Source organism: Linepithema humile, chromosome 7 (genome assembly GCF_040581485.1).
Source record: "Linepithema humile isolate Giens D197 chromosome 7, Lhum_UNIL_v1.0, whole genome shotgun sequence".
In the NCBI taxonomy this organism is placed as follows: Eukaryota; Metazoa; Arthropoda; class Insecta; order Hymenoptera; family Formicidae; genus Linepithema; species Linepithema humile.
In genome coordinates, this window is record NC_090134.1 from 21722011 (window position 1) to 21744167 (window position 22157).

The 22157-nt window shown below is 31.5% G+C and overlaps 6 protein-coding genes across 7 annotated transcripts in view; 5 read left to right on the forward strand and 1 right to left on the reverse strand.

Annotated features, from left to right (window-relative positions):
- The first annotated feature begins 1316 nt into the window (after nt 1-1316).
- LOC105668207 (chymotrypsin-1-like) lies at nt 1317-2828 on the forward strand. Its single transcript, XM_067359391.1, has 4 exons — nt 1317-1463; nt 1619-1929; nt 2092-2346; nt 2483-2828. Exons 1-4 carry the CDS (start codon nt 1418-1420, stop codon nt 2627-2629), a joined length of 759 nt encoding a protein of 252 aa, XP_067215492.1. The 5' UTR covers nt 1317-1417; the 3' UTR covers nt 2630-2828.
- Nucleotides 2829-4334: 1506 nt separating this feature from the next.
- LOC137001223 (chymotrypsin-1-like) lies at nt 4335-5558 on the forward strand. Its single transcript, XM_067359614.1, has 4 exons — nt 4335-4383; nt 4573-4886; nt 5044-5274; nt 5424-5558. Exons 1-4 carry the CDS (start codon nt 4335-4337, stop codon nt 5556-5558), a joined length of 729 nt encoding a protein of 242 aa, XP_067215715.1.
- Nucleotides 5559-7322: 1764 nt separating this feature from the next.
- On the forward strand, nt 7323-11626 carry LOC105668208 (transmembrane protease serine 9-like). Its single transcript, XM_012360438.2, has 9 exons — nt 7323-7431; nt 7584-7894; nt 8030-8281; nt 8418-8558; nt 9093-9109; nt 10293-10357; nt 10506-10819; nt 10957-11208; nt 11348-11626. Exons 1-9 carry the CDS (start codon nt 7386-7388, stop codon nt 11480-11482), a joined length of 1533 nt encoding a protein of 510 aa, XP_012215861.2. The 5' UTR covers nt 7323-7385; the 3' UTR covers nt 11483-11626.
- Nucleotides 11627-14668: 3042 nt separating this feature from the next.
- On the forward strand, nt 14669-17421 carry LOC137001126 (glucose dehydrogenase [FAD, quinone]-like). The gene is made up of 2 exons (XM_067359389.1): nt 14669-16310; nt 16424-17421. The coding sequence occupies exons 1-2, from the start codon at nt 14808-14810 to the stop codon at nt 16574-16576; spliced, it is 1656 nt and encodes a 551-aa protein (XP_067215490.1). The 5' UTR covers nt 14669-14807; the 3' UTR covers nt 16577-17421.
- Nucleotides 17422-18050: 629 nt separating this feature from the next.
- Nucleotides 18051-22149, forward strand: oaf (out at first). Its single transcript, XM_012360574.2, has 4 exons — nt 18051-18314; nt 18552-18665; nt 18742-19060; nt 19131-22149. The coding sequence occupies exons 1-4, from the start codon at nt 18219-18221 to the stop codon at nt 19433-19435; spliced, it is 834 nt and encodes a 277-aa protein (XP_012215997.1). The 5' UTR covers nt 18051-18218; the 3' UTR covers nt 19436-22149.
- Nucleotides 21073-22157, reverse strand: part of Sox15 (Sox box protein 15) — a 50175-nt gene continuing 49090 nt past the window's right edge. For both annotated transcript variants that reach the window (XR_010891256.1, XR_010891255.1), the window contains exon 12: nt 21073-21271. The gene's annotated coding sequence lies outside the window, so the exon portion shown is untranslated. The remainder of the gene's footprint in view (nt 21272-22157) is intronic.

Genomic DNA, 22157 nt, shown 5'->3' on the forward strand with positions numbered 1-22157 from the left:
TAAATAAAAATAAAAATGATACTCGAAATTATTATTTTATTATTTTCTTCTTTTTATATATATATATATATATATATATATATATAGATATTTCTTCATATATAAAAGAATATGAAAAAATTTAAATAAATATCTAAACAAAGTTAAATACATTAATTAAAATATGTTAAGTTATTCGAAGAGTTCGTAGCCATTTTTATAACATAATTAAAAAATCAATTTCTATTGTTCATTTTTGTTCAATAATGTATGTTGTTTTCGACAAATTTTTGCAGCAGTGCATTATTAAGGGGATCCTAGAGTCGTTTGTTTTACCGACTTCTTTTAAAAACACTATCCTTTTTTTGACTGTGTAGAATAAAAAATCTTTTTCTGTAATCAAAGTACATACGCTAATACAGTCTGGATGATCGATTTCAAAGAATTTTTTATTCCACGCAGCCAAAAAAAAAAATTTTACGAAAAATAGAAGGTGAAACAGATACCGATCTGTTCGATTTATTAGCGTTGTCTAAGATAAGAATTTATTTCAATCGATTAAAATTCAAAATTAATTAATTAATTAAGTTTATTTAATCGTGAAATTTATTCTTATTTTGGACAACAATAACGAGTTTATAAAATAAAGGTGCACAAGTTGTGACATTAATTTATTTATGGAAATTAAAATTTTAAACACAAGAAATAGCATATTATTTTGTCATAAAATATTGCATTTTAAAATACATTATAAATATGCAATAAATATGTAATATTTTGTTTTCAGCTCGAGTAAAAATCAATAAAAATTGTATTTAATAATATAACTTCTTATAAGTAATTACCGATTAATATATTGTACATAGAGTTCGGAAATTTTTAAATTTATGGAATAGATATGCAAAGCAAAAATGATGTTTGTGTTTTTACGGATAATAAAAAATGAAGTATAAAATTGCGCTATATTTGATAAAAATGTTTCCTACAAATGTTTGCCAATTAAGCTATTATAATTATTCACAAGGGTACATTAATAAGGTTTATTTATTAGTAAAAAATGTTAATTAAGCTGAATATACTATTTCTATTTGTTATTCGATACTTTACGTTTTGTACGAATATAAATAATAGCGATGATAACCGAGACATAATTGTGTAATAAATTTCCTTGTAAAAACAGATAAATATGTTTAACAATTATGCATGTCACATTATTCTACCACATCTAATTTATATTGTGCGATGTAATAGAGCAATTTTCCATAGTTTCACCCGTTTGGTAAAAATGCAGTATACAAACGTCATCGAGTTTACTCACGGTGAGAAATACGACCAGCTGCTCACCGAGGCGTAAATACGGATATTAATTCTATATAAGAGTGTAGGAAGATGCTATTCGAACTTACTTTTTCGACTCAGCTTGCACTCATTTGCAGATATGCTGTTCTTAGCTGTTATCTTCGTGATTGGCGTTTTTGCGCAACGTAAGTAAAGACGCGTTGAATAATTCAACGAAATATTATTATTCTCGTACCTGCAAGAAATATTGTATTAATTCATCTGTACGCATTTGTCGTGCCTAAAACGATGTAGATCGTTTTACGAGAAATATTTCTTTATTGTATACATTGATTCACAGAGACGTTCGCTGACGCACCCGAAGCGATCGTCGGCGGTGAGCGTGCCGCGCCGGGCGAATTCCCGTGGCAATGTTCCTTGAGAGTTAACGGGCAGCATTTTTGCGGTTGTTCTATCATTGGCTCCAAAGAAATTTTAACTGCCGCTCATTGTGTGGAGGGCATTTGTGTTTCACCCAACAAATGCACGATTGATACTGGAATGATTAATGTTGACAAAGGACAATCTCATGAAATACACAATATTACTATACATCCCAGATATGATGGTAGACGAGAGGCATCTTGGGTGAATGACATCGCTGTGATCATCGTAAGTCTATATTAATTTCAAAATGTATAATTTAGCATTCTTTAAAAGTTTTCAGTTAAAACTGTATAATTTTAATATTTCTTTTTCATACAATTTCTTTTTCATGCATATGTTTCGTTCAGTTCAGTCGTGAATTTCACTCATTTGCCTTATTCGTTTCAGCTCAAGAATGCGATAAAGTTTAGCAATGTTCAACGTCCTATTAAATTGACCGACAAGCGACCAACCCCAGGCACGATGTGCACATTGTCAGGATGGGGTGATACAAAAGCCGGTGGACCTTCTTCAAAAGAACTTCTCAAGATGAAGCAGGCCGTAGTCGGTCAGGACGAGTGCAGAGAAGCATTCTATGGACAACAGCCAATTAATAAAAGCCATTTGTGTACGTTGAATAAAGCTGGAATCGGCGCTTGCCAAGTAAGTATTCAGTAACATGTATCGTTTGATATGTGAAATATCTATAGATAATTGATTCGCTAATTTGTACAGTACAGTTACGAAAAATATTACAGATTTAAATAAAAATTAATGGGAATATTTTTGCATTTATTAGGGTGACAGCGGCGGTCCACTTATCTGCAACGACAAACAGTGCGGTATTACTTCCTGGGTTGCTGCTTGCGCTCTTGGTATGCCTGATATTTACACAAGTGTATATGATCATCGGGACTTTATTGAGAAGTGTGCGCCAGCTGTATAAAGATCTCGGCACTATATAAACGGTATAAAGATTTCGGCACTATATAAACGGCACTATATATATATATAAAGCTTAAAAATTTTCGATAAATTATGTTGACTCATCAAACGCGACATCAGTTGCGTTTTTAAACTGAGAGAAACTCTGTTACATTTTACATGTAATACAATAAATAACAAACGCTTTTAAGTCTATCATATTTATTGAGTTTTATTAATGTTTATCATTCTTTTATCCAGTATCCAGCTTCTTTTCAAAATACCTGTATGTTTTGTGCATTCTCACAATGTGCAAAATAAATTAAATAGCCAATTAGAAAAACAATATGATCTAATTTTCTACGATAGAAATAAAAATATATAACAATGAATTTTGTTTAATCATTAATTACGTCATATAAAATGGCAAAAATTATCATGATTAAATTATCATTATCAAATTAACGATAAATTAAGCATTAATATTCGATAACAATATCGATAATGATATTAATGCAATGAGATCGTTATATCCGAAATTATATATCAGATACGTAATTTATTTTGGTAAAATGCTTCAATAAATATTAATAATTTACATAACATACGGAACACACAAAACATTCAATTAATTTTTTTTTCGATTTCGGCAACATTAATCTTATCAAATCGATTTTCTACAATCAATATCTTATACATATATAATAAAATTCTTATTTTGATATTTTATTTTGAATTTTGTAAAATGTTGTTCAAGTAATGCGAAAATATGTATAAGATATGAATTCGTATATGTATTTTTGTAAGACGATTTAGAAAATTAAAAAATGTTTTAACTTTTTTCTAAATGTATACAAAAAACATAACAAGTTAAAATTTTGCAATTTAACAAATTATATCTTTTTAGAAACCAATTATTTTTAGCAGAAAAAGATACATTTCTTTTTAAACACATGATTTTTTTGCTTAATTCTGTTCTTATTATTGTACATATAAAAATAAAATTATTGAAAAGTAAATGCAAGTACATGTAATCTTTGCAAGCTACTTTAATCAAATATATTTTAACATAAAATATAAAGTATTTCAAAAATGAAGTAAAATTTACTATTGATAGTAATCTTATCTTGATAATTTTATATTCAGAATAATAAAAAAAGATTAAGTTATGTTAAAATAATAATGTATTACAAAATTTTATAAAGTTCCAGTATATTAAAAAATATCTTCAACATAAAGTAAAAATCATATGTCTGTGTTTTTATTGATGAGCAATGAAGCAATGAAGAAATGAATGGAATGATCTTTTTCCATAAAAATGATTTCCTTCTTATCACATATTTGCCAATCGTTCAAGCGTGCATTGATAATAATGTTTACTATCAATAATAAATATTTAATTAAGCTGAGTTATTATATGCAATTATTTCTATTTGCTTTTACGTTTTATATTTTACAATACGTATAAATGATCGCGAATAAACAATACAAATAAACAATATTAAAGTGATACATTTGATATGTTTAATTATCATGCATGCATTATTCTACTTCGTTTAACTTAAACTGTGAGATGTAATTAAGCAATCTTCAATACTTTCATATCTGTTTTATCACAATGTAGAATACATGCAATGTCATCGTGTTTATTTACCGTAAAAAATGCGATCAGTCCTGTTCACCGAGGAATATTGATATCAATCCTATAAAAGAAAGTGGAAACTGTTATGCTTATTTTTATTTTTGACCCAGCTTACACCCATCCGCAAGCATGCAGTCTTTTGCTGTCTTCTTTGTGATTGGCGTTCTTGCGCAACATAAGTAAAGACGCATCGAATAATTCAACAAGATATTATTCTCGTATCTGCAATAAATATTTTATTAATTTATCCATACGCATTTGTCGTACCTAAAACAATGTAGACTGTTTTATGAAAAATATCTATTGTACATATTGATTTACAGAGACGTTCGCTGACGAGCCCGAAGCGATCGTCGGCGGTACGGCTGCCGCGCCGGGCGAATTCCCGTGGCAATGTCCCTTGCAACAAAACGGTCAACACGTTTGCGGTTGTTCCATCATTGGCCGCGATAAAATTTTGACCGCCGCTCATTGTGTGAAGGACATTTTCTATCCACCCTACTCCGATTGCCGCGTTGTCACTGGAACCATTAATGTCAAACAAGGACAATCTCACACTGTGAAGAGTATTCGCAGACATCCCAATTATGTGGATAGTGTATCGGAATCTTGGGTGAATGACGTCGCCGTGATCACCGTAAGTCGATATTAATTACGAGATATGTAATTTAGTATTTTTAAAACTCTGAAAGTTTTTTGTTAAAACTGTGTACAGTTTCGTCTTCGTACTATTTCGTTCAGCCGTGCATTTCACTCAATTGTATTATTCATTTCAGCTCAATCAACCGATATAGTTTAACAAACAACAATCTCCTATCTGCTTGGCCGACAGTCCGCCAGTGGCTGGCATGAAATGCACTTTGTCTGGATGGAGTATAATAAGGGCCAATGGACCTCTTCCGACGTATCTTCTTAAGATGGAGCAGGCCCTAGTCACTAATGAACAATGTGAACAAGACAACAGAATGAAGATATATCCAAGCCATTTGTGTGCATACAATAAGCGTGGAATCGGCGCTTGCCAGGTAATTATGCAATAACATCTTTCATTGAGTATGTGCAGTATTTATGTATCTATAGATAATTGATTCGCTACTTTGTACAGTTACTCATAATATTGAAGATTTAAATAAAGATTAACATCTTTTAATAAATGTCTTTTTGCACTTATTAGGGTGACAGCGGCGGTCCACTTGTCTGCAATGGCCGACAGTACGGTATCACTTCCTGGGTTCTTCCTTGCGCTCGCGGTGTTCCCGATGCTTACACCAGCGTCTATCATCATCGGGATTTCATCCGAAGCTCATAAATGATATACAGATTTTGGCACAATATGGAGGCACAATATGAATCGATTTAATTATGTCAACTCACCGCGTCAACGTATCAAAAGAACAGCCCGTTGTGATATTCGGGCAAAGCGCAACAATACATCGGTTGCGTTTTTAAAATACATGAAACTCTTCTGTATTTGTTCTTCTTCTACTGAATAGAATAAATAATTAGCACTTTTAAATCTACTGTACGTATTGATTTCTATTAATATCTGTCATCCTTTTATCCGGTATTTAACGTTTTTTGAAATAAATAATTATATGCAGACTCTAATTATAAAGTTCTAACACTAATATATTTAATTAAACTACTATCATTGTCAAAATATTTGTGATTGAAATAATTTTGACAATATTTTCAATAACACTGCAAAATATTTGTGATTTCAAAATATTTTTGGTGAGCAAGTAAATAAAAATAAAAATGATACTCGAGATTATTATTTTATTATTTTCTTCTTTTTATATATATATAGATATTTCTTCATACATAAAAAAATATAAAAAAATTTAAATAAATATCTAAACAAAGTTAAATACATTAATTAAAATATGTTAAGTTATTCGAAGAGTTCGTAGCCATTTTTATAACATAATTAAAAACTCAATTTCTATTGTTCATTTTTGTTCAATAATGTATGTTGTTTTCGACAAATTTTTGCAGCAATGCATTATTAAGGGGATCCTAGAGTCGTTTGTTTTACCGACTTCTTTTAAAAACACTTTTTTTGACTGTGTAGAGTAAAAAATCTTTTTCTGTAATCAAAGTACATACGCTAATACAGTTTGGATGGTCGATTTCAAAAAATTTTTTATTCCACGCAGCCAAAAAAAAAATTTTTCGAAAAATAGAAAGTAAAACAGATACCGATCTGTTCGATTTATTAGCGTTGTCTAAGATAAGAATTTATTTCAATCGATTAAAATTCAAAATTAATTAATTAATTAAGTTTATTTAATCGTGAAATTTATTCTTATTTTGAACAACGATAACGAGTTTATAAAATAAAAGTGCACAAGTTGTGACATTAATTTATTTATGGAAATTAAAATTTTAAACACAAGAAATAGCATATTATTTTGTCATACAATATTACATTTTAAAACACATTATAAATATGCAATAAATATGTAATATTTTGTTTTCAGCTCGAGTAAAAATCAATAAAAATTGTATTTAATAATATAACTTCTTATAAGTAATTACCGATTAATAAATTGTACATAGAGTTCGGAAATTTTTTAATTTATGGAATAGATATGCAAAGCAAAAATGATGTTTGTGTTTTTACTGATAATAAAAAATAAAGTATAAAATTGCGCTATATATTTGATAAAAATGTTTCCTACAAATGTTTGCCAATTAAACTATTATAATTATTCACAAGGGTACATTAATAAGGTTTATTTATTAGTAAAAAATGTTAATTAAGCTGCATATACTATTTCTATTTGTTACTCGATACTTTACGTTTTGTACAAATATAAATGATTACGATGATAACCGAGACATAATTGTGTAATAAATTTCTTTGTAAAAACAGATAAATGTGTTTAACAATTATGCATGTCACATTATTCTACCACATCTAATTTATATTGTGCGATGTAATAGAGCAATTTTCAATAGTTTCACCCATTTGGTAAAAATGCAGAATACAAACGTCATCGAGTTTACTCACGGTGAGAAATACGACCAGCTGTTCACCGAGGCGTAAATACGGATATTAATTCTATATAAGAGTGTAGGAAGATGCTATTCGAACTTACTTTTTCGACTCAGCTTGCACTCATTTGCAGACATGCTGTTCTTAGCTGCTATCTTCGTGATTGGCGTTTTTGCGCAACGTAAGTAAAGACGCGTCGAATAATTCAACGAAATATCATTCTCGTACCTGCAGGAAATATTGTATTAATTCATCTGTACGCATTTGTCGTGCCTAAAACAATGTAGATCGTTTTACGAGAAATATTTCTTTACTGTACACATTGATTCACAGAGACGTTCGCTGACGCACCCGAAGCGATCGTCGGCGGTGAGCGTGCCGCGCCGGGCGAATTCCCGTGGCAATGTTCCTTGAGATATAACGGGCAGCATATTTGCGGTTGTTCTATCATTGGCCCCAAACAAATTTTAACTGCCGCTCATTGTGTGGAGGATATTTGTGATCCACCCAACAAATGCACGATTGGTACTGGAATGATTAATGTTTACAAGGGACAATCTCATGAAATACACAATGTTACTATACATCCCAGATATGATGGTAGACGAGAGGTATCTTGGGTGAATGACATCGCTGTGATCATCGTAAGTCTATATTAATTACAAGATGTATAATTTAGCATTCTTTAAAAGTTTTCAGATAAAACTGTATAATTTCTTTTTCATACTGTTTCGTTCAGTTCAGTCGTGAATTTCACTCATTTGCCTTATTTGTTTCAGCTCAAGAATGCGATAAAGTTTAGCAATGTTCAACGTCCTATTAAATTGACCGACAAGCGACCAACCCCAGGCACGGTGTGCACATTGTCAGGATGGGGTCGTACAAAAGAAGGTGGACCTTCTTCAAGAGAACTTCTCAAGATGAAGCAGACCGTAGTCAGTCAGGACAAGTGCAGAAAAGCACTCTATGGACAGCCAATTAATAAGAGCCACTTGTGTACGTTGAATAGAGCTGGAGTCGGCGTTTGCCAAGTAAGTATTCAGTAACATTTATCGTTTGATATTTGAAATATCTATAGATAATTGATTCGCTAATTTGTACAGTACAGTTACGAAAAATATTAAAGATTTAAATAAAAATTAATGGGAATATTTTTGCATTTATTAGGGTGACAGCGGCGGTCCACTTATCTGCAACGACAAACAGTGCGGTATTACTTCCTGGGCTGCTGGTTGCGCTCGTGGTATGCCTGATGTTTACACTAGTGTATATGATCATCGGGACTTTATTGAGAAGTGTGCGCCAGCTGTATAAAGATCTCGGCACTATATGAACGGTATAAAGATCTCGGTACTATATAAACGGCACTATATATATATATAAAGCTTAAAAATTTTCGATAAATTATGTTGACTCATCAAACGCGACATCAGTTGCGTTTTTAAACTGAGAGAAACTTTGTTACATTTTACATGTAATACAATAAATAATAAACGCTTTTAAGTCTATCATAATTATTGAGTTTTATTAATGTTTATCATTCTTTTATCCAGTATCCAGCTTCTTTTCAAAATACCTGTATGTTTTGTGCATTCTCACAATGTGCAAAATAAATTAAATAGCCAATTAGAAAAACAATATGATCTATTTTTCTATGATAGAAATAAAAATATATAACAATGAATTTTGTTTAATCATTAATTACGTCATATAAAATGGCAAAAATTATCATGATTAAATTATCATTATCAAATTAACGATAAATTAAGCATTAATATTTGATAACGATATCGATAATAATATTAATGCAATGAGATCGTTATTTCCGAAATTACATATCAGATACGTAATTCATTTTGGTAAAATGCTTCAATAAATATTAATAATTTACATAACATACGGAAAACACAAAACATTCAATTAATTTTTTTTTCGATTTCGGCAACATTAATCTTATCAAATCGATTTTCTACAATCAATATCTTATACATATATAATAAAATTTTTATTTTAAATTGATATTTTATTTTGTAAAATGTTGTTCAAGTAATGCGAAAATATGTATAAGATATGAATTCGTATATGTATGTTTGTAAGACGATTTAGAAAATTAAAAAATGTTTTAACTTTTTTCTAAATGTATACAAAAAACATAACAAGTTAAAATTTTGCAATTTAACAAGTTATATCTTTTTAGAAACCAATTATTTTTAGCAGAAAAAGATACATTTCTTTTTAAACACATGATTTTTTTGCTTAATTCTGATCTTATTATTGTACATATAAAAATAAAATTATTGAAAAGTAAATGCAAGTACATGTAATCTTTGCAAGCTACTTTAATCAAATATATTTTAACATAAAATATATAAAGTATTTCAAAAATAAAGTAAAACTTACTATTTGATAGTAATTTTATCTTGATAATTTTATATTCAGAATAATAAAAAAAGATTAAGTTATGTTAAAATAATGTATAACAAAATTTTATAAAGTTCCAGTATATTAAAAAATGTCTTCAACATAAAGTAAAAACCATATGTCTGTGTTTTTATTGATGAGCAATGAAGCAATGAAGAAATGAATGGAATGATCTTTTTCCATAAAAATGATTTCCTTCTTATCACATATTTGCCAATCGTTCAAGCGTGCATTGATAATAATGTTTACTATCAATAATAAATATTTAATTAAGCTGAGTTATTATATGCAATTATTTCTATTTGCTTTTACGTTTTATATTTTACAATACGTATAAATGATCGCGAATAAACAATACAAATAAACAATATTAAAGTGATACATTTGATATGTTTAATTATCATGCATGCATTATTCTACTTCGTTTAACTTAAACTGTGAGATGTAATTAAGCAATCTTCAATACTTTCATATCTGTTTTATCACAATGTAGAATACATGCAATGTCATCGCGTTTATTTACCGTAAAAAATGCGATCAGTCCTGTTCACCGAGGAATATTGATATCAATCCTATAAAAGAAAGCGGAAACTGTTATGCTCACTTTTATTTTTGACCCAGCTTACACCCATCCGCAAGCATGCTGTCTTTTGCTGTCTTCTTCCTGATTGGCGTTCTTGCGCAACGTAAGTAAAGACGCATCGAATAATTCAACATGATATTATTCTCGTATCTGCAATAAATATTTTATTAATTTATCCATACGCATTTGTCGTACCTAAAACAATGTAGACTGTTTTATGAAAAATATCTATTGTACATATTGATTTACAGAGACGTTCGCTGACGAGCCCGAAGCGATCGTCGGCGGTACGCTTGCCTCGTTGGGCGAATTCCCGTGGCAAATTTCCTTGCAACAAAACGGTCAACACATTTGCGGTGGTTCCATCATTGGCCCCACAAAAATTTTGACCGCCGCTCATTGTGTGAAGAACATATTTTTTCCACCCTACTCCAATTGCCGCGTTGTCACTGGAAGTACTAAAGTCGATCAAGGACAATCTCACACTGTGAAGAGTATCCGCATACATCCTTATTATGCAGATAGCGTGCTGAGATCTTGGGAGAATGACATCGCTGTGATCACCGTTAGTCGATACACTGATCGCAAGATAATTCAGTATTTTTAGAACTCGAAAAGTTTGAAATTAGAGCTCGAAAATTTTCTTTCCGCACGCTGTTTCTTTCAGTCGTGCATTTCGCTCATTTGCCTTGTTCGTTTCAGCTCAATGCTCCGATACAGTACAACAAATATCAGTCTGCTGTCACTTTGGCCAAGAAACCGCCAGTTCCCGGCACGCAGTGCTCCTTGTCCGGATGGGGTTTGATAAGAGCAAATGGACCGGCCCCCAAGGATCTTCTCAAGATGAACCAGGTCATAGTCGGTCAGAATGAATGCCAGGAATATCACAGAACTATGCGCATTTATAATAGCCACTTGTGCGGATTTAATCAACGGGGAATCGGCGCTTGTCAGGTAAATATCCAGTAACATCCATTATTACGGAATATTTTCGTATCTTGATACAAAATTTATTTGCTAATTTTTTACTATGGCTACTAAAAATGTAGGATTTACAAAAAAATTAACAAAAATATTTCTTTTCACTTGTCAGGGTGACAGCGGCGGTCCGTTCGTCTGCAACGGCGAGCAGTACGGTATTACTTCCTGGTCTCGTCCTTGCGCTGTCGGTGTTCCTGATGTCTACACCAGCGTGTATCATCAGCTTGGCTTTATCCAGGAATCGTAAACATAGAGATCGTTGGCACAAAGATCTATGATGGATAAATCGGCTTATTTGAACCACGTCAACTCGTGTCAATGCAATCGATAAAATACGTGTCGTGATATTGAGCGACATGTATCGATAACATCCTTAGAATAAGAGAAACTCTGTATTTTACATGCTAACAAAAAAAATAAAATAATACACTGCTGAAAATAAAGTAAGGCTATTCTTCATTTTTCTTGATATTCTCTTATCTGATATTCAGCTTTTTTATGGAACAAGTTGTACGCAGATTTCTCTTTGTTAATGTATCAAATGCCAGTATCAAATGTCATGAGTGCTAATAATCTTTATTCGTACTTTATTCAAGTATTATATTTATTCAGTATTTTGATTAGAGTTTTTGCGCTCTTGTGTTAAAAAAAGCGGCATTTATTAGCTTCTGTTTTTCTTATTTCAAACAAATTGAATTTATAGATTGTCACAAAATTTTAGATAGAATTTTATTTATAATTTTATGTGTTATATAACATAAAATTTAAAACGTTATTTTATTAAGTTTAAAATATATGTATTTTGTACATACATATATACGTATTACGGATTCAAACCTAATTTAGCTGAGACACAAACTCAGCCAAGACTCAAATCCTACTCAGCTGATACTCAAATTCTATTATTATTACAAAAGAAACAAAAATTCGAATAACGATAGCAATAACTAAAAAATTTTAATATCTAAACTTTGACTTATTATATTTATCTTTATAAAACGTGTAAAATAAAAATAAAGATACCGGGTCCGTTGTGCTTGAATTGACGCGATTGTATCTCTTGACAATGAAGTATTGATCAAATATTTAGTCTTGTCATGCAGAGAGAAGTTCAAGTCATAAATCAGCTCGATTCAAATACAATTTTTGGTATTTTAGCAGAATAGTAATCTATATTATCTGACATTTCGGTGAGTTTACTTATTTAATTACTTCATTTTCAGAAATCTAACTTATTGTCATGTATTATTTTGTAAATATCTGCTAAATATTTTATGGCAGATATGGACATTTCTAACGGAAAGGAAGTGGAACCAAAAGTGCAAGATAATTCTTTTATAAATCATTTGAAATCGCAAGAGGAATATGATCAATCTGATCGGATTTATGGTAGAAAATTGCAATCCCCGATACTTGGTTATAATTATCAACTTCCTAATTTATCAACAAATTGTGTATCTGTCACTACTTTGGATACATCTCTATTACATGTAATATTCAACAAAATATAGAATTTTATCCTAGCTTGCTAACTTTTCTATTAAAATCTGCATTTATATATATTACTGCATTTATAGATTCCAATTTACACTCATTTAAAAATATATGACCTAAAACCTGTGCAATTACCGGAAGTACCGTCGATTTTGTCAGCATTACATTTGCAATTTTCGTGAGTATTACATTATTAAATATTATAATATAATAATATTAATATAAATAATAAATTTATTTTCAGGGAAGATACTGTACTCAGCAAATCTTCCAGAGAAATATCGATTAACACATGTTAGACATCAAGAAACCGGCTTTTGGAAATTTTCGTGCATTATAAAGACAACTTTAAAGAGAAAAGTAAAGCCAATAATATAATTATCAGCGATAGAACAACAAAAATAAGTTTGTGACTTTTATTGCCAGACCTTATACATATATGCATTAAGATCCTTTATATAAAAATTAATTTCACTATATTATATAAATATATCTTACCAATCTTATCGCCATATTAGTATTCTATTATTTAAAAATTAAAAACCAAGTACACACATTAAAAAATATTTAAATATACAAGAAAAATGGAAAAAATATTTGTTATTTAAAACGCGCAGATTTAGACAAATTTTTAAAAAATAAATTGTTTAAAAATATATGTATGCAAATATATATATTTTTATCAAATATTTTATTACTATTTTCGTCGTAAAACGTTTTGGTTTTATTGGATATAATGTAACTAAAAATACTCCCAGTATCATAACACTTATCGGCGTATCAGTTATTAGTATTCTATAACGCGACTTTATGGAAGTTTTATGCATGTGTTGCATTAAGAAGGAAAAATATAAAAAATCTATGCGTAGCACATAAACGACGTCATTTGCAAAGCGAGATTATATTTGTTAAAAACAAGAAATATTTATCTTATAATTATCATTATATTTTCACGTGCTCCAGTATATCATATTGCGTTTATATTGCGTAAATCCAATTGGTAATTGACTTGCATTGATCTAAAAGAAAAGTGTGACGCTGACGTAAGTTTCCTTATATTTGAATTTAAATGTACTTTATTAAAATTAATATGAACGTGAATGTGTAGGTTGTTCAATTTATTAGAAATCCTATTTGTATTCTTTACTGGTTTATATGTGAAATTAGTTTGTATCAAATACTTAAAGTCTGATAATTTTTATGATTTTCTTTAAGATATAAAACGTACACATATATGTCATGTTTATTTTTGAAAAAGTTAAAAAACATTTTTTATAGTTTACACACCTATAAAGAAGTAAACAAGATAAAAAAACAAGGTTATAAACTTTCGTACGTATCATACGCCATATATGTTAATTATATCGAGCGCAATTCGCGAGACAAGAATCGATTATGGTAAATTTTTTTTATTAAAAAGTCTAATGACGATATACTGCTATGCCTTACTTTGGACACATAAATGAAAGTAAAATCCGTTTTTTTTCTTTCTTTTTTGTAAAGTCAATCTTGACCAGATGTCACAATCTCAAAGTGCGTAATGTAATTTTTTGTCTGATAATTTTTTTTATCTGAAGTTAAAAAATGGTTTTATTCCTTTGTTTATCACTGTATTGCGAATGTATGTGCGTTTATATGCAAATATATATTTTATGAGACGTCATATACATGATATTACTATTGCGCGTATCGTATATAATTAAAACATGAGTCACTTTACTGATTTATATACCAGCATTCATAAAGCAGTTTTATAATTATCGCAACTACCTGCAAAATATTGAAAAGAATTTTCGAACATGTCGAGCGGAGTACTTAGCAGTATCAGCATATTATTTGCTGTAATCATATCGTTAAACGGGCAACCGCCGTTCAACGCGTATCAGAATTTTTACAATAACGCAAGAGAATGGAACATAGGAAATATAGCACAAGTAGGAATTGGATTGTTCGGCTTTCTGCAGCAGAATCAACGTTTTGTAGACCAAGAAGTGCCGGATGTGACTCCGCAGTTCGGGACCACGTATGACTTCGTAATAGTGGGCGCCGGCACGGCCGGTGCCACGCTAGCCGCGAGAATGAGTGAAATTCCTCAAGCAAAAGTGTTGTTAATAGAAGCTGGAGGCCACGAGAACCTTTTCATGGACATCCCGTTGATCGTCAACCTCTTGCAATTGAGCGACGAGCTCAACTGGAAATTTCAAACTAAACCGTCAGACAAGTACTGTCTTGGCATGATCGACAACAGCTGCAGCTGGCCGAGAGGCAAAGTACTCGGCGGTAGCAGCGTGTTAAACTACATGATCGCCACTAGAGGCGGCGCCGAGGATTACGATCGCTGGGCCAAAATGGGGAACGACGGCTGGGCTTACAAGGACGTTCTCAAGTACTTCAAGAAACTTGAAACGATCAATATGCCGGAGATGGAGGCGGATGTTGCGTACCGCGGAACCAAAGGGCCGTTACACGTCTCTTCTTCGACATACCGCACGCCGTTGGCGGAAGCGTTTTTACGCGCCGGCCAGGAGCTGGGATATCCGATAGTGGATTACAACGGGAAGAATATGATCGGATTCTCGTACCTGCAAAGTACGACCGTGAACGGCACCCGTGCAAGCAGCAATAGTGCGTATCTGCATCCAATTCGCCAACGCAAGAATCTGCGCGTGACCCTTAACAGTACGGTGAGAAAAGTGTTGATCGACCGTCGTACGAATCGAGTGATTGGCGTGGAGTTCGCGAAAGACCGTCGGATTATTTCCGTCTTTGCGAGCAAAGAGGTGATCTTGTGCGCGGGCGCCATCATGTCGCCGCAGCTGTTGATGCTGTCCGGCATCGGACCTTCCGACCATCTCACCGATCTCGGGATCGACTTTGTTCACGATGCACCGTCCGTTGGTGAAAACTTGATGGATCATATAGCTTACGGCGGCCTGACGTGGCTGGTGAAGGAACCGATAAGTTTACGGTTAATAGATATATTCAGCTCCGCATATACCTCAGATTTTCTCACAAGGCGATCGGGGCCACTGACAATTCCGGGCGGGTGCGAAGCACTCGCTTTCATCGACACGAAGCGGCCGGAAGAACACAGTGGTCTACCGGATATCGAATTCCTGTTTGTCAGCAGTGCAATTATAGGTGATTTAATTCAACCCATTATAATGAATTTCAATAACAAAGAACGCGATACTTCGTATAAGTATTTGGGCAAACATGGCTGGTCCATATTACCGCTGTTGTTGAAACCGAAAAGTCGCGGGCGAATAAGATTGCTGGCTAATGATATTAGTGTTAAACCGGAGATCACGCCAAATTACTTCGACGATCCCGAGGATGTCAGGACAATGATCGCCGGTATTAAGAACGCGATGAGCGTCGGCCGGACAAAGGTAATGCAGGCGTTCGGTTCGGAATTATTAAACGACACTATTTCGGGATGCGAGAAGTACAAATATGATTCTTATGCTTACTGGGAGTGTGCGATAAGGACATTGACGATCACAATCTATCACTACTCCGGGACTTGTAAAATGGGGCCAAGAGGGGATGCCACTGCTGTTGTCGATCCGGAATTAAAGGTAGCGTTTGTTGAGAATAAAATTAAAATTGAACTACGAGAGATTTGAGGGACGGTACTGTGCTGTGATTTATATCGAAATGCTTTATGAATTAAATGTGCAATGTTTCGCAGGTGATCGGTGTTCGAGGGCTGAGGATAGCAGACGCATCCATCATGCCTGAGATTATATCGGCGCACATAAATTTACCCGTTTTTATGATCGCCGAGAAGGCGGCAGATATAATCAAGGAAGAATGGGGATACTTGAAGAAATCACAATCTTGATGTTTCAAGTGTTTTTTCAAATTAGATGTAAATGTTATTATGTAAAGTGAGTTTTACAGCTGTAAACCTTGAAATATAATGCAGGGACATTGTGAAAACTGAGAAATTTACAGCTTAATTATGAGAGATATGTATGTATGTATAAAAATTTATTTATTATGGTCAGGTAAGGTTGTACTGAAGCGACATATTTAGACGTGCATAGATTAATAATAAGTAGCTTTGAGGGCAAATGTTGAAATATGCATAGTGATGAATATATGCAATAGTGATGAATATATGTCTTTCGAATATATTTTCAAAATGGTATTTTAAGTATTTTTTTTCTTCTAAATTAATGCGAGCATTAAAAACAATCTAAAAAAGATTGTTTAAATATCTGTTGTGTTTTTGGTATCTAATATTGCGCGAACATTTCTTTTCTCTGTGAAATTTAAACTAGAACTTTATGTAAAATTTATAACAATTTTGTTTTAAATAGATATATGAAATAAAATTAAGAAAAATACATTAAAAATACATTTATATGTATAGGTATGTTTCTCCGATCTTATTACTACATAAATAATTCATCACTTGAAAAAGAAGAGTAAGACATAAAAATACTTAAAATTATATATATTAAAAAATAAAAAAAAAATCTGGCAACGTTATTAGAGAAAATGTAAAATTTTTTGTAGAGAAACGAAGCCTATAAAATAATATAAAGGAATTTATAAAGATTAAGCTATAAAAAAGAAATAACGTCTAAGATGACATCATAAAACGATTATAACAATCAATTCCGGAAATTCTCTTACAAGCGAAAAAGGCAAAATAGCTGCTTCATACAGCACTCGAGATAATACAAAAATTGTGTATAAAAAATAATAAATGACAATTTTAAAGAGCTTATGTAAATCTCCTAAAATCTCTTACTTAAATCATGGATGTGATATTCATCGTTAAAAAGATATCCGCAAGTATTTTCAAGAATATTCAGTACATTCAATATTCACCAAGATTAGACATGCAGCAAATTAGCCGATTAATGCGCCGCATTAGACGTGCACGCGAATCGGCTTTCGCAATTATAATTCATATATTAATACAGCGTTTTCGATTATGCGAATTTTTATCGACTTAAGGTTGATTAATCATTATTTTATTATGAATTCAAGTCTTTTATCGCGGCGAAGACAATGCAATGACGTCATTAACCTTGAATCGATCAAAATAAATAAATGTAAAATATGTAATATGTAATATGTAAATATGTGGTTCAATTTATATTCTTACAATTATTCTTACCTTTAACGTGTCCAGATCCAGTATGTATCTCAGATAAGTCTTTTCATTATATTTGTCTTTTCGCGTAATACATTTCACTTTACAAAATTCAACGAAGCAGGTATTCAAACTGCATATGAATAAAAAAAAATCAGATATTCTTCTTCCAGTGAATTGGCTACACTGGAGGCCAAGGGTTGAAACACAATGGCCAGAAATGTCCTAGCTGGAAAGGGTGTAAGAGTAAAAAGAAAATAGCAGTTTGATAGGTCAACGTTAGGTTATACTCAATGAAGTAATTTTCTTTAAACAAAATCGGCTCGTCGCTCTCGGACGTGGAGGTGAGCGTCGATAGTGATTGCAACATGCGACAATGAAGAGATTCAACGAATTTCTTGCGACCTGCGTCGTATTACAATTCTTGTGCGGTACATGCACTACACACTTGCTCATAAACGTCAAAAATCAGGTACAAGTGGATGCATGCCTATAAAAATTATTTAATCGGAAAATTTATAATTTATTTAGAAAGGATACTGAGACTTTCAGATAAATAATTTGTAGAAATATTTATCGAGTTAACCTAGGAATATCTTGATATAACCTTTGACCTAAATATCAAATATTTTTTCATATAATAAATATATCTGTAGCTTATAAATAATTTTACTATTAGTATTATTAATGAAGTTTTCTTCCATTGTAGGGTGGTGATATTCTTCTAGAAACAATCTCATCTAATGTGACAGAAGATCTGATTACTCTCGAATTTCAACGTTCTGATGGTACACTAGTTACGCAACTCATTGATTTTAAGAATGTAATTATTTTTTTAATATTACAGTTTACACAAGTAGAATTCTTTCCTACTTATTTCTATAAACTCTGTTATACAGGAAGTTCAAGTTATAAAAGCTTTAGTGCTGGGTGAAGAAGAACGTGGACAAAATCAATATCAAGTCATGTGTTTTGTAAATCATTTTTATAAGGTAGATTTCATATCGTCTGACGCAATGTCTAAATTGCGTCAAAAAAATCCTGGTACTGTGCGTGTAGCGGAGGAGGACAGAGGCCATGTTAATTATACAATGGACTTATTCTTGGATGTGTCTCAGTCTAAAGAAATCTCAAAACACGTTACTACACTTTGTACGGAAGCAACTGGATCAACCTATACAAGAAATGACGATATAAAACAATGGGTTCAACGACCAGGTAATTATTTGCAATTTATAACCATCATTACATACATTGCTATATAAATTAATTTTTATGGTATTGTCAGGTTCTTCCGAAGAATTGCTCATGGCAGCTGTATATAACTTTACAACTATGCCGCAATCAGGTATAAATGACACGAGACCATTGTTGGTCTCCAAATGTGCTGACACATCAAATCTTTGGGCATCTTGTACATGCTCTCTGGAATTATGCATCGGTTGGTATCCATGTGGTCTAAAGTTTTGCAAAGGAAAATCCGATGGCAAGAAAGTAGCTAGCACTTATCGATGCGGTATAAAAACCTGTAAGAAATGTTTTATATTCTCATATTATTCTAAAATGAAACAAAACTGTCTGTGGGACGAATGACGTATAAGAACACTGTAGGTTGAAATTTCGAATGTAAACTGAAAATATTGATGAGATAGACAGATTGGAATGAAGAAAGTAAGCGAATTATGCTAGAAACAAATTCGAGATCTTAGAGATGATTTTTCAAGAAAATACTTTAAGTAGTGAAAATATGAAACACATTTGAGGAAATATGAAACAATTTTTGAAGAAAAACTAAAATTTTCAATATTTTATTAAAATAATCATTGTTAATTTGAATTTTGATGAGTATACATTAAAATAATTTTAGATATTTTGTGATAAATTGATTAAAATTTACATGTTTTATAAATATTAATATAAATCTGGATATATGTTGGAATAGCGAAATTATCTTGTTTCATTTCAATACTTGTTTTCAATTATATACGTAATTGAAGCCAAAGAAAATTAATATATTGTTACAAGATTATATTAGATTTATACAAGTGCTGGAGATTCTGAAAACATAATAATAATGAATTAAGTTTTAAAGGAGATTATATTAAGGAGTTGTATTTAATTCTTATGAACAATTCAATTCAGAACAATTCACAACTAAATGTTTAAAAAGTTCACCCATTTCTTGTTTATAGAAAGATTTTATCAAATATAATTTACACACACACATACACACACATATATACACACACACACATATATTTTATTGAGTGGATATTTGTAACATTTATAATTTTTTTGTTTAACTTATATGGGAATCATAGCTCAATACATTCCAACATTTGTATTAAAATATTTTAATTTAAAATATCGTTTTTAATTCTACTTTTGCAGAATTTAGAATGTACTTTCCTATAGCAAATTAAAAAGGATACAAAACTACTTCCGGATAAGAAATATCTGTAAATATATTTAAAAAGTATCTGCGATAATTTTTTGGAACATATAGAACGTTCTTATGATTAACTATTATATGTTCCAAAAACATTACCACAGATGTTTCTTTCACTTTCACTGAGTTTATCTAACATTCCCGATTGTTATGTTTTTTACATCTATGATAAACGAAATCATTCCAGTTTATATACCCGGTAATTTTTACTTAGAATATTTTTCATACGAATTATATATGTTACAAATAATCCACTCGAAGCACAAAAATGTTTTACTTTATATCTCGTCTAGAAATAATTTCTTTGACAAAATGTATGTAGAAAATTTTATACTGAGACTTGTAAAGCTGCCATTTATACATTGTATGTGTGTACATTATAAGTTCCAATTGTACATAATGCAGGCACGTATGCTGAGACACAAATAACGATAAATATCTAACGACGATCTAGACAATGTATATATATATATAAATCTGTGTTAATAGTCGAGAATTGTACAGTCTATACAAGATTTGCAGTATCGCGTGCGAGACTTTATAAGAATTATTATCAATTTGTATTAATACTGTAAGTATTTATAAAGAATGTCTTTGCACGTTTCAATGAGAGAGTACATATCTAGTGTACCATTGTGAACAAGACTGCAAAATCTGTCCATTTAACATTTAAGCCATTGCTCTCTGAAATCCTTCACGTTACTTGTACATGTAACACATCGCATTTACAATAAGAGAAAAATTGTCTTAAGCGAGAAGAAATACGTATGTATACTTACGCTTGTAATCCGATGTTTGCGAAACGTTTGCGATCAATATCTAGCAATATTTGATGTCGTTTAGTCAGCAAGTACTGTACTGTGAATAGAAGATGCATGTGTTAATGGTGCTGAGGAGAATTGTACCCGGCACGACTTCCTTGATAGACCCTCACTACCTATTGTCGCATCCTTCTAAGCAGCCGAGCGTAGAACTTGACTCTAGAAGAAATATTGATAAATGTGCGGTAATTGCGATACATTAAGAAACAGAGCCGGGATTACAGCTCGGTAAATCCAACAACAGATTCCAAATTGATCCTTAGAATTGATTAATCACACAAGCTACTTGTATTTTGTAACACGCATAAGTGGAAAGAACGATACTGAAAGGTACATTTTTTGACTTGCCTCGGCTGCTAAAATATTATCGCAATTTATTTTAATTGGAATATCTAATCCCGACTCCGCTATGGACGATTCATAAATTACATTGAACGACATCGGCATTACTTAAATCACAAACACTATAAGAAAAGCAATCGCACAATTCCATTAGACATTTACGTTAAATCAATGGGGATTAATACATGAAATTTACAGAATAAAGTCACAATAGCAATACATCATTTGTATAGAAATATATGTATATATACTCAGCAGAGGCTTGGAGACTAATTTTGAAGTCTTACTTTTAATTATGATAGCAATTTTATGTATATGATCGATGTTAGAAACAAAAGGACAACATGTGCAATAAGAACTTGTAGGTAACGATAATATTTAAATATATATATAGTTTATTTAATATTTACTTTCTTCACGTGCCTGTTGATGAATTAATAAATGTGCTATATTTATTTGCTTGAAAGATATTATATCTATAGTTATCCGGGATTTCAACACAGAGGATTATATGAATAGGATATGATGTAGGGAATGAGAAAATGTTCGTCAATGTTTAATCCACTTTGTATCAACCCCCTTTGATGTAATTTATGAGTATCACCACGCACTGTATGATTTCAGCTTTACACATAAATGTACCTTATACACATATTTTTTATATATATTTAATAAAAAGAATTATAATATACATACATGTACG

Excerpts from the sequence above, each read along its gene's own strand:
- LOC105668207 (XM_067359391.1), top strand. The coding sequence starts at position 1,418 with ATGCTGTTCTTAGCTGTTATCTTCGTGATTGGCGTTTTTGCGCAAC. Across the intron at positions 1,930-2,091 it reads ATGACATCGCTGTGATCATC|CTCAAGAATGCGATAAAGTT; the intron begins GTAAGTCTATAT and ends TATTCGTTTCAG. Across the intron at positions 2,347-2,482 it reads CTGGAATCGGCGCTTGCCAA|GGTGACAGCGGCGGTCCACT; the intron begins GTAAGTATTCAG and ends TGCATTTATTAG.
- LOC137001223 (XM_067359614.1), top strand. The coding sequence starts at position 4,335 with ATGCTTATTTTTATTTTTGACCCAGCTTACACCCATCCGCAAGCATGC. Across the intron at positions 4,887-5,043 it reads ATGACGTCGCCGTGATCACC|TTTAACAAACAACAATCTCC; the intron begins GTAAGTCGATAT and ends CAACCGATATAG. Across the intron at positions 5,275-5,423 it reads GTGGAATCGGCGCTTGCCAG|GGTGACAGCGGCGGTCCACT; the intron begins GTAATTATGCAA and ends TGCACTTATTAG.
- LOC105668208 (XM_012360438.2), top strand. The coding sequence starts at position 7,386 with ATGCTGTTCTTAGCTGCTATCTTCGTGATTGGCGTTTTTGCGCAAC. Across the intron at positions 8,282-8,417 it reads CTGGAGTCGGCGTTTGCCAA|GGTGACAGCGGCGGTCCACT; the intron begins GTAAGTATTCAG and ends TGCATTTATTAG. Across the intron at positions 11,209-11,347 it reads GGGGAATCGGCGCTTGTCAG|GGTGACAGCGGCGGTCCGTT; the intron begins GTAAATATCCAG and ends TTCACTTGTCAG.
- LOC137001126 (XM_067359389.1), top strand. The coding sequence starts at position 14,808 with ATGAGTGAAATTCCTCAAGCAAAAGTGTTGTTAATAGAAGCTGGAGGC. Across the intron at positions 16,311-16,423 it reads TTGTCGATCCGGAATTAAAG|GTGATCGGTGTTCGAGGGCT; the intron begins GTAGCGTTTGTT and ends AATGTTTCGCAG.
- oaf (XM_012360574.2), top strand. The coding sequence starts at position 18,219 with ATGAAGAGATTCAACGAATTTCTTGCGACCTGCGTCGTATTACAATTC. Across the intron at positions 18,666-18,741 it reads AACTCATTGATTTTAAGAAT|GAAGTTCAAGTTATAAAAGC; the intron begins GTAATTATTTTT and ends TCTGTTATACAG. Across the intron at positions 19,061-19,130 it reads ACAATGGGTTCAACGACCAG|GTTCTTCCGAAGAATTGCTC; the intron begins GTAATTATTTGC and ends TGGTATTGTCAG.